Consider the following 17,005-nt stretch of genomic DNA (forward strand, 5'->3'; position numbering starts at 1 on the left):
GGAGTGTCTGGAGTGGCCCTGGAAAGGAGGTCTGCCATTGTCCTGGCCGGGGGTAAACATTATATTGGAATTATATTGGAGGAGCCTCTCCGACCAGAGGTGGAACCGGAGTAGCCTGTGCCCCGTTCCTGAAGATGCGAGTAGAGTCATAAGGGCCTGATGGTCTGTGCGGAGGGTGAAATGTCAGCCATACAAGTATATATGCTGCCACTCACATGCCCAGACACAGGCCAGTGCCTCCGCTCCCCAACTGAATACTTCTGCTCAGCCTGAGAGTCTGAGACCGGGATGCAAATGCAATGGGGCACTCAGAACCATGTTGGCACTGAGAAAGGACAGCACCTAGCGCTACACCAGAAGCATCAGGGTGGTAGTAGCCTAGTGGGTAACACACTCGCTTATAAACCAGAAGACCCAGGTTCAAATCCCACTTACTACCATTGTCCCTAAGCAAGACACGTAACCCAAAATTGCTCGAGGGAGACTGTCCCTGTAACTACTGATTGTAAGTCGCTCTGGATAAGAGCGTCTGATAAATGCTGTAAATGTAAATGTAATGTAAATGCATCACAGGTCAGAAAAGTGGGGCAAGACAGGTCAAAGTGAGCAAGCACCGGTGGTGAGGTAAATTAGGCCTTTAGCTGACGGATGGCTGTATTTAATTTAAATTAAATCCAATCTGTACATTTAATTATATTTTTATACTAACAACGTGCTATGGTCTGTAAAAAGGTGTAGTCAAGTTTTATCCCAGAGTGCGTGCAGAGTTAAAAGGATTTAACATTTCTTCCATGGTTGAGTCTTTACTTTAAGCCAAGTTAGCACAGCAACGTTCAAATGAAACTTAGTACACTGCTAATATAAGAAATCTCTTAGTGGCTGCCTCCCCAGACATTGTAGATAACCACCACACAGCACCCGAAGGAGCCAACACAAACACAGCCGCCCAACTCCTCGCTGCTGCTCTCAAACTTACCCCTTTAATTTAACTTATTATTACACTTTTTCCTCATTATAAATAAAATCCATATAAAGCCCTGACACAAGTTTAGCTTGACAGCTAGAATCCAGCCTGGTCTCTGTTAACATCATGATGCTACACTGATGGTACATTTACATTTCCACAGTTATCAGATGCCCTTATCCAGAGTGACTTACAATCAGTAGTTACAGGGGACAGTCCCCCCTGGAGCAATTTAGGGTGAAGTGTCTTGCTCAGGGACACAATGGTAGTAAGTGGGGTTTGAACCTGGGTCTTCTAGTTACCCACTAGGCTACCACCACCCTAGATGGTAGTCCATCTGGGACCAGGTCCGTGCCGTTAAATCGTCCATCTTATTAGTGAGATATCTTACATTTCCCATCACTACAGAAGGGAGAGATGGTCTGTAACATTATCAGTGTTTTCAGCTTTGTTTCTGTAAAACTATGTTTGACCTTGAACGGAGTGCTTTAAAGTGATTTTCAGCTCGTGTAAGGCCAAAACATGAAAAAGTTGATTCCGGACAGCGAATTCTAATCTTTTTACAACCTTTTCTTTCTTACAACATAGAAACTTCATTTCCAGCACAGAAAGTGCAAAAACACGTTTGACCTTGAAAAAGTGACAATCTTTTGATAAAACATTTTCCCATCAACATTTTAAACATCTAACACCATAAACTAAAAGGAGAAATAAAGAGAATTTGAAATTGTATGTGTTTTAGGCTCCTTTTCTGTAAAAGTAGTTTTCACTTGAAAAACACACTTTCTCCTAAAACTACACTTTCCCATCAACATTTTAAACATCTAACACATTGAAATACTTAAGAACATCATAAACTAACAGTATCTTTAAAGAAAATGTGCAATTTCATGTGTTTTCAGCTTTGTTTCTGTAAAAATATGTCTCCTTCACAGCTCGACCTTTTCTACAATTTTGGAGCCCTAGGCAAAAGAAATTCCACTGCTAGTGTAAATTAGGGCTCATTAAGATGGAGGGCTGTCAAGTTCTGAAGACATGTAAGAGTGATATACCACTAAGCTTGCCACACCACCACATTGTCAGGGGGTCAAAGGGGGTCGCAGGAATGGGGGTGTGCCATTAATAATTTTATTTTTAGTGGTGTCGTTATTTATTGCATAGACTTGTGGAAGAAAAGATTTGATACGTGGCACAGACAATCATTTAATCTATTAGAAGAGAGAGATGATTTTAATGTGAGAATATGTCAGTAATCCTGTGATAATGACATATTATGTTTTAAGTACAGGTGTTCTGAACAGGTGTTTACTGTAACGTTCAGGATACATTAGAATAGCACTGAAAAAACAATGCTAATAGAAATTTTAATTTGAATTATCTGGTTAACATTCTCTAACAGCAGTCAAGTTGTCATTGTTTGTGTCAAACAAATTGTGAATTTGTTGTAACATTGAAACAGAAGTTGGCTTAATATGTGCTTAAAGTGATGATCGGAGCTCCTATGAACAGGGTCAACAAATATTCGGAAGATTTCGTCACAAGTAGCAGAATAATGCGAAGAATTCCAAGGTGCCTTTTCATTGGTTCTTGTGTTGCATTTTACTTAGGTACAATACTGCTATTTTCTGATTGGCTGTTTCAGGTGGCCTGACAGGAAAGTTACAAATCATTACTATTACAACTACTTAATAGGCTTTGCTAAGCAGGTAAATTGTTGTTAGCATTTGCCTAATTGTTGTTAGCATTTGACAGGTGTCCATGTAGGCCTGTACATCCTTCCGTAACGATGGCCACCAGAACACCCGGCGAATGAAGGAGAGGCTCCGTTGGCCTCCTGACTGGCCCGAGAGAACTGAGGAGTGATCCCTGTGCAGCACATCAGACCGGAAGGTGGGACCCTGGTGGGACGTTGGCTAGACCAGGGTTGGACGTCTGGGTGGCCCGGACCTTAGTCTCCAGGGACCACTGGAGAGGACCTAAGATGTGGTTAGGTGGAAGAATGGGTTCCCAAGATGAGGAGTCCGGAGCATGTTGTCAGGTCAGGGCGTCGGCCTTTTGATTCCTGGAACCGGGACAGTAAAACAGGTGAAAAATGTTTATGGTGATTTTATTGAGGCCACGATAGTCAACGGAGGGCCTCAGTCCACTATCCTTCTTAGAGATGAAGAAGAACCCTGCCGCGGCCGGTGAGGTCGATGGGCGGATGGTGCTGTTCTGAAGCGCTTCTACCACAAACTACTCCATGGCCAATAGCTCTGCTTTCGAGAGGGAGTAGAGATGTCCTCTAGGTGGCATGGTTCCCGGTAGCAGGTCAATGGCCATGTCGCCTGGCCGATGAGGTTGCAGCTGTGCAGCTTTGGACGGGCTGAAGATGGCGGCTAGGGCGTGGTAACAAGAAGGAACGGTGTCTAGGACGGGACGGGTTGATTCAGAATTCGAGGTGGAGGACAGAGAGGGCTATGGCAGAAGGCAGTGGCTTCAATGTGAGAGTCAATCTGGAGCTGTAGAGCTACCGTGCGGTGGGTGATGGGTCCCGAAGGAATGGGTCGACCGTCCACGGAGGTGATGGTGAGTGGAGATGAGTGGGGTTCCATGGGGATGTGATGTGATCTGACGAACGCGTGGTCTATGAAGTTCCCAGCCACCCCAAGTCTACAAAGGCGGTGGTGGAGACAGCATGCTGGTTCCATTCCAGGACGGCTGAGAGGGTGAGTCATGATGTCGATGGAGGAGTAAGAAGTAGCCCAGTTGATCGTGCCGATCAGCTGGGCGCCACGTTTCCCGAACGGATGGGACAGGCTGTGCGGTGGTGTGAAGGGGATATGCAGTATGCACACAAGACCTACCGAAAAGGCCTCTGCCTCTCCTGATCAGTGAGGACTCCCCACCCAAGCTGCATGGGTTCCCCCGATTGTCTGGAGGAGTGATGGTGGGTAGAGGTGGTGATAGCGGAGGTCGGAGAATGGCTGGCTATGTCAGCGATGCGGAAGTGGGGGCGTTCAGCCACGCGGCCACCCACTTCACAGCGGGGCCAGACAGCAGCGAGAGGAGCAGCATGATCTGCGATCGGGAAGTGGGGTAGTGGCAATTCTGCATCTTGAAAATAACGGACAAGGGGGTTACTGCCCCAGCACTCCGGGAGAGCCAGACTGGGTTCAGGAACTGCGGGACGGGGAGGACATTGCGCCGCGTTCGCCATGTCAAGGGCACGCCACCCGCCAGCCACCTCATGTAAACGTTGCCGCAGTTGCCGAACCTCCTGCGACAGACATTCAATGATGTTCGACTGACGAGAAACCTGATCACATCACACAAATGTAGGAGGAGACGAGGAACCCCGGTGCGGTGTGACGCAAGGAGGTGTGGCGCAAGAAGTTCCCTCCGAATTACTATGCGAACGAGAGCTGGCGTGAGTCGTAACCACACGGATGTTGTCGTTCGCGGTGTAAGTTCAATTTGGGATGAGGCAGGATGAGAGGAAGTAGTAGAGAGGAGATGAGAGGAGAAGAATAGGAGCGGTCTTACTTGTAGTAGGAAGATACGAAGCCGAGTCGAGTTGACGGGTGTCAATCAATGACTGAGTGGCTGGTAGTGGCCATCTTGCCAATTTATAGGAATCACGTTACCTTGTGTCCATTTTGCTCTCTGTCACATGTATGGGATCATGTGACAGATATATGGGCTCACTGTTTGCACTTTGTAAGACCTTGATGTCAGTCATGTATGCCAGGGGTGGGCAAACGTTTTGGATCAGGGGCTACATTGACTTTTAAAAAGTGACAGATGGGTTGGGCCAGCACCTGATGCGTACATATCAGACTTCAAAAGCAAAAAAAAGGCAGTGTTAATATTTACATTTACCTTAAGTGGGAACAGTGTTGCTGATCACCTTTCACTTTTGTGAAAGGCTTGCTAGACTAAGAATGAAAGGAAACATGCAGGTCTGTCATGACACCAAGGAAGGGGAGGACACAGGCGCTTTCACAAAAAATCTTTATGGAAATGGTTCTCTCACACAAGGAACATTCCACACTCAAACCACCCCTGAAAAACAACAAATCATCACCATTATCAGTACACACGAAAACAATCAAGATTCCCTGGGTCACATGACTGTGACTTGACTGGCTGGTGCGGACCACACCGGGCTTCCCTGTGGCCACACGGGAAGAATACACTGGGAAGCCTGCTTTAAAACCGATGGCCATTTCAGCCCACCGAACAAACTTACCACAGCAAACTCACACATACCTCTCATTTCAAGTAAAATGCTGATGCTGGACGCTGTTAACCATGTATGTATGTACATACAGCTGTGGTCCTTATCCTGCATTTTTTGCATCGTTTTTTGTACACATACTGAAAAATTAACAGAACGTATATGGACATGGATACGGATGCAATACTCTTCTAGGTTTATAGGGCCTTGCGAGATCTGCACTCAACAGATAACTATTTTAAGTACACAGTACAGATTACGATGTATAGTAAGGATGCATACCACTACTAAGATGGTAGTAGCCTAGTGGGTAACACACTCGCCTATGAACCAGAAGACCCAGGTTCAAATTCCACTTACTACCATTGTGTCCCTGAGCAAGACAGTTAACCATAAGTTGCTCCAGGGGGACTGTCCCTGTAACTACTGATTGTAAGTCACTCTGGATAAAGGCGTTTGATAAATTCCGTAAATGTAAATGCAACAAACATTAACAATGCAACTGTGTACAGATATGAATACGTAGCTCACAGCAGGTATATTTCTGGATTTACAGGGTTGGATGTAAATTGTTGCATGTTGAGATTTGTGTTACATTGAGTTTCGTTGCATGGTGCCAGAGAAAAAGAGCAGGTGTTAGTCAGTAAGTAAAAAGTGGGCGTGTTGTACTCTTGGCTCCTCCTACCATCTTGTATGTATAAAAAGCTCTTAAAACAGTCAGAATGAGTGGAGAATGTTTCTTATTCCCATTTCAGTAAAAGCTTGTCACATTATTTAAATGTGTGCACACATGCAGGTCTTTTGCTTTATGTCAAAACGTAATCACCAGAGGCTAAAGTCTGTTTAAACTCTTCAGCATCTTTTTTTTCTCATGCTAATTAAAATGCATAAACTCAATTTACCATGGAAGTCGTTGGGGCGAAGATCTTCAGCTCCATCTGTACCAGGAATGCCAGGAATGGTGCCCACACCTGATGTGTGCTATACACAATCTATTAACACCATCAGTGAAGGTTCTCAGCCATCCAGGTTATAGATGTAACTATGTTTTACTAGTGCTAATTAAAGCACGACTACGCGGAATTGCACCCACAGAATTCAACAATAATAACCAGCACACAGGTTTATGGGGTTTGTTATTTTGTGGTCTCAAGAACACAGTTATAAATATTTCAAGATATTCAGAATGAAATTTCTAGGAAAATAAGTAGTAATGTCAAGGAGACAAGATGAAAAAATGTAATTTACCCAAATTTATGTCAACTGTGTAGTTTTAAAAGCCTCATAATCAACTACATTTCCCAAGACTTCTTGCGCCTCGTGTGTCGTTGTGGAATGAGCTACTGCGCCTGCGCAGCCAGACGTGTCCGCGGCATCATGGCCTCTCAGAACCGCTGCGGTAGACGAGTGAGGGAGCTCGACGTGAATGTATTACTATTTCTGGTAAGTAATAGTGCTGTGATGCATGCTTCCCCGTTAAACGCGTTTCTTCGTGTCATGAATTTGGGACGCACTTTGTTCATGAGCGGTGGTCAATCTGGTAAATTGACTTCCTGATTGAGAGGAATTGAAAAATAGAGCCCTTTCTTATTCCTGGTGTTCAATTTTCTGAATGTGGCTGGAAACCTCTAATGGGCCTGCTTTATATTTTATTATTACTGTGAAAGTCACACTGTCACTCCGAAGTTAGATGAAGGATCGGGTTATTGCACGATTTCATTCATTCCTCTCTTCGTGTCATTCATGCGGTTCGTTTTGTTTCTGTCAGGGGCATACTTTGCCAGAACTATTAAAGAGAAGTAATGAGATGTGGCTGTGGGCTGCTAGTTGTGAATGCATGTAGATCTGTTGTTTCTTCAAGGCGTTTCCCTCCCAAAGAAAGGAAACTAATGTAAGGTGACCACACTGCCACGTCCTAAGCGGCTCTTTGGCAAGGTTTCAGCTCCACATCCGGTTTTATGAGGGCCAGAGCAAATAAAGGTGGATTCGTAGAGTGTGAATGGTGAGAGCTGAGTGAGCCTTGGACCAGCAATAAAAAAAAAATAAAAAAAATGAATCCTGGCTCAGTGGTTCCCCTATGCAAGCAGAACACGGCCCAACCACTGATCCAGCATGGCACCAGGTGTACGTTCCTTCACAGCTATCTGTCTAATTCTGTGAAATTTTGAGTGTATGGTAACAGTAGGGTGGTAGTAGCCTAGTGGTTAACACACTCGCCCATGAACCAGAAGTCCCAGGTTCAAATCCCACTTACTACCATTGTGTCCCTGAGCAAGACACTTAACCCTTAAGTTGCTCCAGGGGGACAGACCCTGTAAGTTGCTCTGGATAAGGGCGTCTGATAAATGCTGGAAATGTAAATGAAATGTAATCTTGTTAATTTAGTCTCTTCTCATGTCTGTTTTGTGAATGACCAGTTGGACCCCCACCACACACACAGACACGCACAGTGTGAAATATCTGTCCATGTGTCAGTCTGCTGCTGTAATGTATTTACATGTTACCCTCCCTTGATGACTTGTTAATTGATAGTTTTAAGAACTTCTTATTTGAACATGTGATTTCCTGCTGCTTCCCGTATTGTCCAGTGTGTGTGTGTGTGTGAAGTAAATGCATGTTCACATTTATTTCACCCTTATTTCAGCTGGGGTTGGTGTCATTACTCCAGGCAGCAAAGGTGTCACAGCTTATCGAGAGAGTCAGTGACCATAAAGATTTCAAGAAGCTGCTGAGGACACGGACCAATGTCCTGGTCCTGTACACAAAGTCTGGTGAGTGTGATTATAGCCATGTCCGTTATTAAGACACTGGTGTGGATGCAGTATGCAAATATTCAGTAGTATTCTCACGATCTGATGCACAATTTTCACACATTTGGTGCCTGCGACAACATAATAACCTTTAGAAATTTTTATTCAAGTCCATTTACTGCACCTCCTGTGATTATTGGAAAAATATGCTTCACATATGCAGAGCATGTGCAGGCTTTTTCAACCTTTGTGGCTAAATGAGTGAGGTGATGGTCTTTGATCAGGTTTGGAAATGCACGCATTGCAATGGACGTCAAACAGGCCCATTAAAGCCAGTCTCTCTCCACCATTAGGGAAATTGCCTGGTTGCCACTCACTCCTGTCACATTTGCATATCTCCCGGAACTGCAGCAAGTGCTGGGGAGCTAAGTGCATTAGATGGCCTCTGATGCTTATCCATCCATAAAACATTTCCCGGGTGGCAGCAACACCCACTTCCTTCTGTCCAAGCTCCCCCCTGCCCCCTAATTTATTCCTTTCATAACTCACACCCATTTCAGCAGTGTGAGGTCATCAGATGAAACAGACACACACTGAGGACTGACTGAGATAGTTGTTTTTATGATTTATTATTCAAATAAAACACCTACTCATCTTTACTATATAATATGCATTGTATAATGGTGTCCATTAATAATTAATTTCAGTGGAAACACAAGCAGATTTGATATATGGTTGAAAAGGCAAAAAAAATTATCCCGATGACAAGTGTTTCAGTGGATCCTTAAAAAGTCTTAAATTGGATTTTCAAAGATTAAGGCATTAAAAATCATAAAAATTACTGGTAATCCTTAAATCGAGAGTTAAAGGTTTTAAAGGTCCCTATTATGAAAATGTGACTTTGTGAGATGATTTAACATTTAATACGAGTTCCCCTAGCCTGTCTATGGTCCTGCAGTGGCTAGAAATGGTGATAGGTGTAAAGAATGTTTTGCTCAGAGAGCGACAGCTCAGATTGTCGAATCTGGAATTTATCCTCTTATGTAGTCATAACGGGAAAGGTTACCTCCCATTTCTCATGCTTTTTCTGCCCAGAGAATTTCCCACCCCTCCCCTAAAATATTAGTGAAAGTGAAGTGATTGTCATTGTGAAACAGCTACATTACATTTACAGCTTTTATCAGATGCCCTTTCCAAGAGCGACTTATAATCAGTAGTTACAGGGGCAGTCCCTGACTTGCTCAGGGACACAATGGTAGTAAGTGGGATTTGAACCTGGGTCTTCTGGTTCACAGGCGAGTGTGTTACCCACTAGGCTACTACCACCCTAAACACTGCAGCACAGTACACAGTGACACAGCCTTAGTGAGCAGTGTGTGGGGATGGTACATTGCACATTGGCACCTTGGCGGTTCAGGATTCAAACCGGCAACCTTCCAGTTATGGGTGAGTTTCCTCACCCATAATTGGAAGTATTGAAATGTTTTTTTTTTTAGTTCTCTGAAGAACCAGTGGGTTCGTTTTATTGTTTTCTGGAAAAACGCAGACTCTACTTCCTATCTGTGGCAAACATTGTGGTGGTTGAATGGTATTGATGATGTGATTTCAGCCAATACCTGCTCACTTCTATAGGCCGTTCTCCTCCTCATTAGCATTTAAAGCTTTTAAAGTGGCTTTATTACAGGCAATATTTAGCCTTTGTCAAAAAAAAAATTATTCTTTGGTGCACCAGCACAAATCTTTGAAAAATGTATAAATACATTATAATTTTTCTTCGTCTAGCACCTAACAATCTCTGAGCATGCTCTTCACTGACAAGTCTGAGCCTTATCAGGGCTCTTAGTTTGTAAACTCAATATTCTATAGAAATCAAACGAGAATTGCTGGTGTCTTGTAAGTCGCTTTGGATAAAAGCGTCTGCTAAGTAAAGTAAAGTAAAGTTTGACTGGAGTGCATTTAACAGTTTTCCAAAACAGTATCAAACTACGGTGTACCAAAATTTTTGGAATCATTAAAGGTGTATGTTGTGCAGTAACTCCACCCCACAGGTCAAAATTAGCATGACATTGATGTCATTATATTCGTATAAGAAACAGAGCTGCATGTGTTCTGTAGGAATGTGAACTAAGTGCTTTCTTTTTTCACAGCCACATCTACTGAGCCTCAACTGAAGCTGTTGTCTGACGTCGCCCAAGCTGTAAAAGGCCAAGGGACTATTGCCTGGGTGAATTGTGGGTAAGTGGGCTAATTGTATATCTTATTTCTTGATGTTGTTACTGCTGTGTAACTCGTGTGGGATTAAACAGCAATAATTTCAGTTTCCTCCAAAATGTTTTTGATGAAAACATATGCCACAATCTTTTGCACCGGCTGCATTTAGTTTTTCCAATATGTTCCAATTACCAATACCAATCCTGACCAATTTTTTCACTGTGGCAGTGGCCCTCCCATCAGAGTATATTGTATGTAGTCTGATTGTTAAGCTGGTTCATTGCCAAGATGTCAAAGCATTGTGCAAAAACGGAGATCAAATGTTTCAGTTCTTTTGACAGCATATTCCCTTCATTTGTTTTTTAGTTGTTTGAGCAATGTGTCATTAAACCTCTGAGAGGACCATCAGGTTTCTGATCAGCACAAATTATGTAATATGATCAGCCCTGAACAACCCTGCCCTGTGGAAAAGAAGATGGCCCTACTTCATTTCTGATATATTGACACTGGATACCAATTCCACCAAACATCACAATAAGTTTTCAACTCAGCTTGAAGTGCTGGAGTAATGAAATGGATGAAAAGCATCATGAGTATATTTTCAATGTGGATGTGCAGAGAAAACTTATTAATGTACACTTTTCTTAAGTCCCTTGAAAATGTAACGCCTTCAAAACTGGTAGTTATGAGTTATTCATGGGCAAAAAGATTTACTGAGCCTCTTGTGATATATTTTGAGGGCCCATGTTGTGTAGCAGGTTAATTGGTTTATTATGTTAAGTGTAATTAGTTGTGATGTTTGTGATTTTTAAATGATGTAATTGATTTCAACTGTAAATAGTTAATGTACCCTCTTAGGATTAAGCTAATTCATCTGGGGTGGGGAAAGAAATTCAAATTTTATTTGTCACTTACACAATCATACATGGTATGATATGCAATGAAATGCTTTTGTGACTGCTATAAACCATACAGTGAACCAATATGCAAATATTGCAAACATAACCAAATATTACACTTTTATGTTTTTAACATAAAATATGTGAAACAGGTAGAGTGAAGGTGTGCAAATGAGTAAAATTGTGGAAGATTTTGGGGGATTGAGTCCAGAAGTGATTGAAAGCGAAAGTGCAGGAGTTTATTAGTTAGGGCTGCACGATTTGGGGAAAAGGACATATTGCGATTATTGAGATCAATATTGCGATATGCGATTGCGATGTGATAAAGGACACTTGCTTGTATATCAATGAAAAGTCACATACTAATAGTGAAATGTTTAATTTCAAAGTGAAACATACAAACTACTTATAACAACCTGAAATGCCCAGTGCTTTCAAAATGCAATTTTATACAAAATTAAATAAATACCCCAAAAACTCATTACTGTCGAACGACAAACCCTGGTAAGGCTAAACAACTGTTTTGATTATATTTGGCCATTATAAAATATTATAGTTCTTACATTTAACCAAAACGTTGTTTGGAGGCTGACTTGAACACAGGGATGCATAGCTTTGCTAGCTTAGCTAAGGTTAACATTTGTAAACTGAGGTGAATTTCTTTAGGAAACCTTCAAAGTTTGAGAAAAGTTAACTAAACAGCTAAGAACAGTCTAAATAGTTAATGCCTACGTTTAGCCAAAACGTTGTTTGGAGGCTGACTTGAACACAGGGATGCATAGCTTCGCTATCTTAGCCTAGCTTAGCTAAGGTTAAGACTTATAAAATGGGATTTTATAATGGCCAAATATATTCAAAACAATTGTCCAGCCTTACCTATGAAATGTAACCCCCCCGGGATCTGGTTTGGAGCGTACAGCGGTTTGTACAGCCCCAAGCAACATAAAGAGTGAGGCATTTTTATCCACAGCAGAGCCTATCGCAATATGGCGGCAACGTTGACGTACGATGCAGCTCGTCATTCGACGTCTAACCATATGTCTCTGAATCTAAAGTCATGTGGCCAAACACGTCACATCCGACTGAGACGTGAGATGTGAGACTTCAGTCATCTCGCAAACTTTGTGAGAATGGATCGGCAACATATCCGATCCAATCCATGTACTAATCATTTAAATCGCAGCTTTTTGCGTTGATGTAATCGCACAGACTGGCATCGCGATTACGATTGTGATTAGATTAATCGTGCAGCACTAGTATATAACACTGTCCTATGTAGTGTTGATGTTAACTGTTTAAATTGTAAATTTGTACATATATACAGATACATATTTATGTTATTTTTTGTGATTCTTTTACCTTCTGCTTCTGTCCACTTTCTTCCGTGACAAGTGCAATTTCCCACTTGTGGGACTAATAAAGGTTTATCTTATCTTATCTTATCTTATCTTATGTTGAGGGCTCGGATAGCCTGCGGGAAGAAGCTCCTCCTCATTCTCTCTGTGTTGGACTTCAGGGAGCGAAAGCGCTTCCCTGATCGCAGCAGAGAGAAGAGTCAATTGTTGGGGTGGCTGAGGTCCTTCACTATCTTCCTGGCGCTGGTACAGCACCGTTTGCTGTAGATGGATCGAAGGTCAGGGAGCTTTGTACAGATGGTGCGTTCAGCTGATGGAACCACCCTCTGTAGGGCCCGCCTGTCCTGCATGGTGCTGTTCCTGAACCAGGTTGAGATGTTTCCCTGAGCACCTTGGAGGGCAGTCTGAAGTCTCTCAGGGTCTGAGGCGTCACATCACCACAGTGTTGATGTGACAGGACCATGACAGGTCCTGTGTGATGTCAACACCGAGGTAGCGGAAGCTGTCCACTCTCTCCACTGGGCTTCTGTTGATGACAGGGGTCTGGATGGTCCTCTCCTGCTTGGTACTAAAGTCTTTTCCCATCTGAGTTTAATTATAAGCACCATGCGGTTTTCTGCCTGTTATTACCTGCCTCTGCTCTGGCAACTTGGAGACTAAAATCTCTGGTGAGTGAATGGTAGTAGTTGCCCAGTGTTCACTCGCCTATGAACCAGATATTACTACCATGAGTGTCTCCAGGGGGGAGACTGTCACTGTAATTGCTGATTGTATGTCTCTCTGCATAAGAGAGTCTGGTAAATGCTGTAAATGTAAATGTAAGTCACTTCTTCCCCCTCGCCATCTCCCTCCTAAAGAGCTGAAACTCACAATGCACTTTATGTACAGTCTGTATATTGGATTTCGATGTTTGCCTATTTATTGTATACACTTACCTATGTACATTCTTACATATATTTATTCTCAGTATATGTATTTGTTTATAAACGGTATAAACAAATTCCACAACTTGTACAATAACACTTACACACATTCTTTCACATTGTTGTTGTTTTTCTACTCTGTACTTGAGAGACAACATCTACCGGAATCAAATTCCTTGTATGTGCTGCACTTACTTGGCCAATAAATACGATTCTGATTCTGATGCACTAAAAAGGAGGTTACCTGAGGTTATCTGTTAAAAAATAATGTATGTGTTAAATAAATTAACGCATTGAGCCAGAGACTATTGCTCATCTGTTGTGTGTTCTTGAACATTAATTTTAAATTGCGATCAACACACAATGGGTCTGTGATGCACTTGTTTTTTTCAGAGAATGGAAATCAGGTGGGGTCAGGGGTTAATATTTAACCACACTGTGAAAATTGGGTTACATCAATTTGGCCAAGTGACCTGAATTAGGCAGAGTCTACAGGGAGTTTTCTTACAATGAATTAAGTTATCTGTCATAGTTTTATAATATGCATTCTAAGCATTCTAGTAGCTATTGTAAGGAAAATTCTACTAACCCTATTGAAATCTAGACATTAATCTCTCAAATCTCAGTTTTATCTCTGAAGGAGCAAAGTGCTTCCTGCAGCTTAAAACTCTTTTCTTTGTTGCATGAGGAAAGAGGAATATGCAGAAGTTGCTTGCTCTAGCCTATTAATCTCATTTTCCATGTGGGCTCACCTGTTCCCTTTACCCTCAGACGTCCTTTAGGGTGGAGGAAACTCGAGACATTTCTTTATTTCTGTTTGACTCACACAAAAATCTGATTTACTGGCAAACAGAGTCATGGATGCAATTTACAGATGGCTTACAGCGTTTCTATGTCCAGTTTTTATCAATGCGTTTCATTTGCAGTCTGATTTTGAAAGACTTTGGAATATCTCTTGCAGATGTAGCTTCTCCTGGCATTAGCGAACAAAGTTCTTATCATGGTAGAATTAGTATACAAATATCCATTAGTCAATTTTAATTGAAAGTTTTCCTTTTTTTAAATAATATATTTGTTTATGTTGTACAGGCAAATAATGTGATGTATGGATTCTGGGAACACAAAAATGAGATCCTAGCTCAGAATGAATGAAATATTCTTATGAAATACTTTACAAAGTTCTTTACAAAGTTGAATGTGCTGACAACAAATCCCACAAAAAGTATCAATGGAAATCTAATTTGTCTGGATTTGGAGTCACACTCAAAATTTAAAGTGGAAAAACACACTACAGGCGGATCCAACTTTGATGGAATGTCCTTAAAACAAGTCAAAATGAGGCTCAGTAGTGTGTGTGCCCGTATGACCTCCGTACAACACCTGGGCATGCTCCTGATGAGCTGGCAGTCCAGATGTGCTCAATTGGATTCTGGTCTGGGGAACAGGTGTCCCAGTGCCTTTGTGTTGCAGGAACTGCTGACACTCCAGCCACCTGAGGTCTAGCATTGTCTTGCATTGGGAGGAACCCAGGGCCATCCACACTACAAGGGGTCTGAGGATCTCTGTACCTAATGAGTGGCAGGGTACCTCTAGCGAACACATAGAAATGCCACCCCACACCATTACTGACTCTGTCATGTCTGTCACATGTGCTCAGTGTGAACCTGCTTTCATCTGTGAAGAGCACATGCTGGCAGTGGCGAATTTGCCAATCTGTGTTCTCTGGCACATGCCAAACATGCTGTAAGCACAACCCCCACCTGTGGATGTTGGACCCTCATATGACCCTAATGGAGTCTGTTTCTCACCATTACTCCACGTCTCCTTTTGTACTGGCCTGTCTCCTGGTAGTGGACACTGCACTGACAGACACAGCAAACAGCTCGCATTGATGTGGCATCCTGGAAGAGCTGCACTACCTGAGCCACTTGTGGGGGTTGTAGACTTCGTCTCCAGCTACCACTAGAGTGAAAACACTGCCAGCATTAAAAAGCAACCAAAACCAGAAAGTAAAGGAACTGAGAAGTGGTTGTGGTCTCGACGTCTTGCTAATTGCCTATAATTTCCACCTGTTGTCTATTCCATTTGCACAACAGCGTTTGATGATTGACAGTTCTGACACGCTATTTCCTCATTGTAGATGCTTCCAAGAAGCCATCATCCTTTGACAAAGAAAGAAGGACTCATACATAGAGAGTAGAATGGAGATAAAGAATTTAGCTGGATTTATCAGGTTACAATAATAACCGCATTCTCAGACTCATATTATTCCACAAGTCCTTTTGCTACCATCTTTGAGTTTATAATGTATCTGACACTGACTTGATGCTGGAGGAAGGGTGACCTTTCCTCTTTACTAAAGTAAGACAGAAACGTTGCTACGTCAGCCCGTACGTTGCCCGAAGTGGCCATCTGTGGGCGTGAGTCAGCATGTTGGCTTTCCCACCTGACAGCCATTCTTCCGCTCTCCATAGCTATGTGGTTTTTTGCACTTTCTACTTAATTCTCAGCTGCTGGTCCTTTCATGGACATAACATTACACCCAGCAGTTCTGATGAGTGAAGATGCTTTGTTGGCTTTGGCTGGGCTCCTACAGAAACCATTTTAGCCTTGTTCCCTGCTAACGGTGAGAGAGCTCATGCAAATGCCACACCTTTCTGTAGGTAAAATCAGGAAATTGGGTAAACTGCGAGTAGAAGGGTGCATGTTTTTGGTTCTTATTACCAGTAAAAATACGATGGTGGTGTTGTGTGAAACCTGCATGTAAGTGTGTGGGCATGTGTATGTTAAGAATGCAGTGACTAATTACAGCTTCCTTCGCGTGGATAGTCAGTCAGCATTGAGACTATTCTTTAACTCCTTTTCATGGGGCTGGTTGTTAAACGAAGTCCCTTGTGATTCATCCAGCAGCCACCTTGCCGAACAGGGAACGGGACTCATTGTGGTGCATCCATGCCAGATGTTTTATTGTGTCTGCTTTTTCCACAATCCCTGATGTGTTGTGAGTGAGAGGTCCTTTTACTCTGATATTAAAATGATGAAACTTACATCAGAACTCTCTGCTATCGCTGGTATCAGTGATGATGTTAGACGCTAAATGCAAACTCAAAGAGGTTTTTACAGAAATGTCTTTATTCACAAGGGTGCACACTTGATCAGTTGAGGTAAATCATGAGTCTGGAAAAGGAGCCACACCCACAGGAAGCACAGATGGGGGAGTGACTAATTGGCAAATAGAATAAGATCAAAATTTGTAGGAACCCTAGAACTTTCCTTCCATTCCTCATCCAAAATGTAATGCTTCAGTTACAAAATGTGATCTGATTCCAGCTAGGCATTTTCAAGAGATGAACAATCCACTTACTTTTGCTTTGATGCAGACTCATAATTTTCCTTTGTCTTCAGCCTTTTTAGATGCAGTCGCAGTCACTTTTTCTGTCCCGCTTAGACAAATGTTCCAGTGCTTCTCTTGCATTATCTTATTCCGGTCACATCCTATACTTCTCATACTTCTACCCTGCCAGGTTGCTTAATGTCTCGGGACATTTATTGTATCTGTTGCTTTTCATTAACGAATTAAATGTCGGTTGACTCAGTCAGAACAAAGACAAACAATTGTCCCTTGTCTGTCCATTTTAAACCAAACCTTTCATATAGTTTTGCCTGATTGTCTAAGTTTGTCTA

At 42.4% G+C, this 17,005-nt stretch overlaps 1 protein-coding gene across 1 annotated transcript in view; it reads left to right on the forward strand.

Annotated features, from left to right (window-relative positions):
- The first annotated feature begins 6,526 nt into the window (after positions 1–6,526).
- Positions 6,527–17,005, forward strand: part of pdia5 (protein disulfide isomerase family A, member 5) — a 32,791-nt gene continuing 22,312 nt past the window's right edge. The window contains exons 1-3 of the mRNA XM_028992019.1: positions 6,527–6,626; positions 7,828–7,954; positions 10,081–10,168. Of these exons, the coding sequence (XP_028847852.1) occupies positions 6,561–6,626; positions 7,828–7,954; positions 10,081–10,168 (281 nt within the window). The 5' untranslated portion in view covers positions 6,527–6,560. The remainder of the gene's footprint in view (positions 6,627–7,827; positions 7,955–10,080; positions 10,169–17,005) is intronic.

Source organism: Denticeps clupeoides, chromosome 9 (genome assembly GCF_900700375.1).
Source record: "Denticeps clupeoides chromosome 9, fDenClu1.1, whole genome shotgun sequence".
In the NCBI taxonomy this organism is placed as follows: domain Eukaryota; kingdom Metazoa; phylum Chordata; class Actinopteri; order Clupeiformes; family Denticipitidae; genus Denticeps; species Denticeps clupeoides.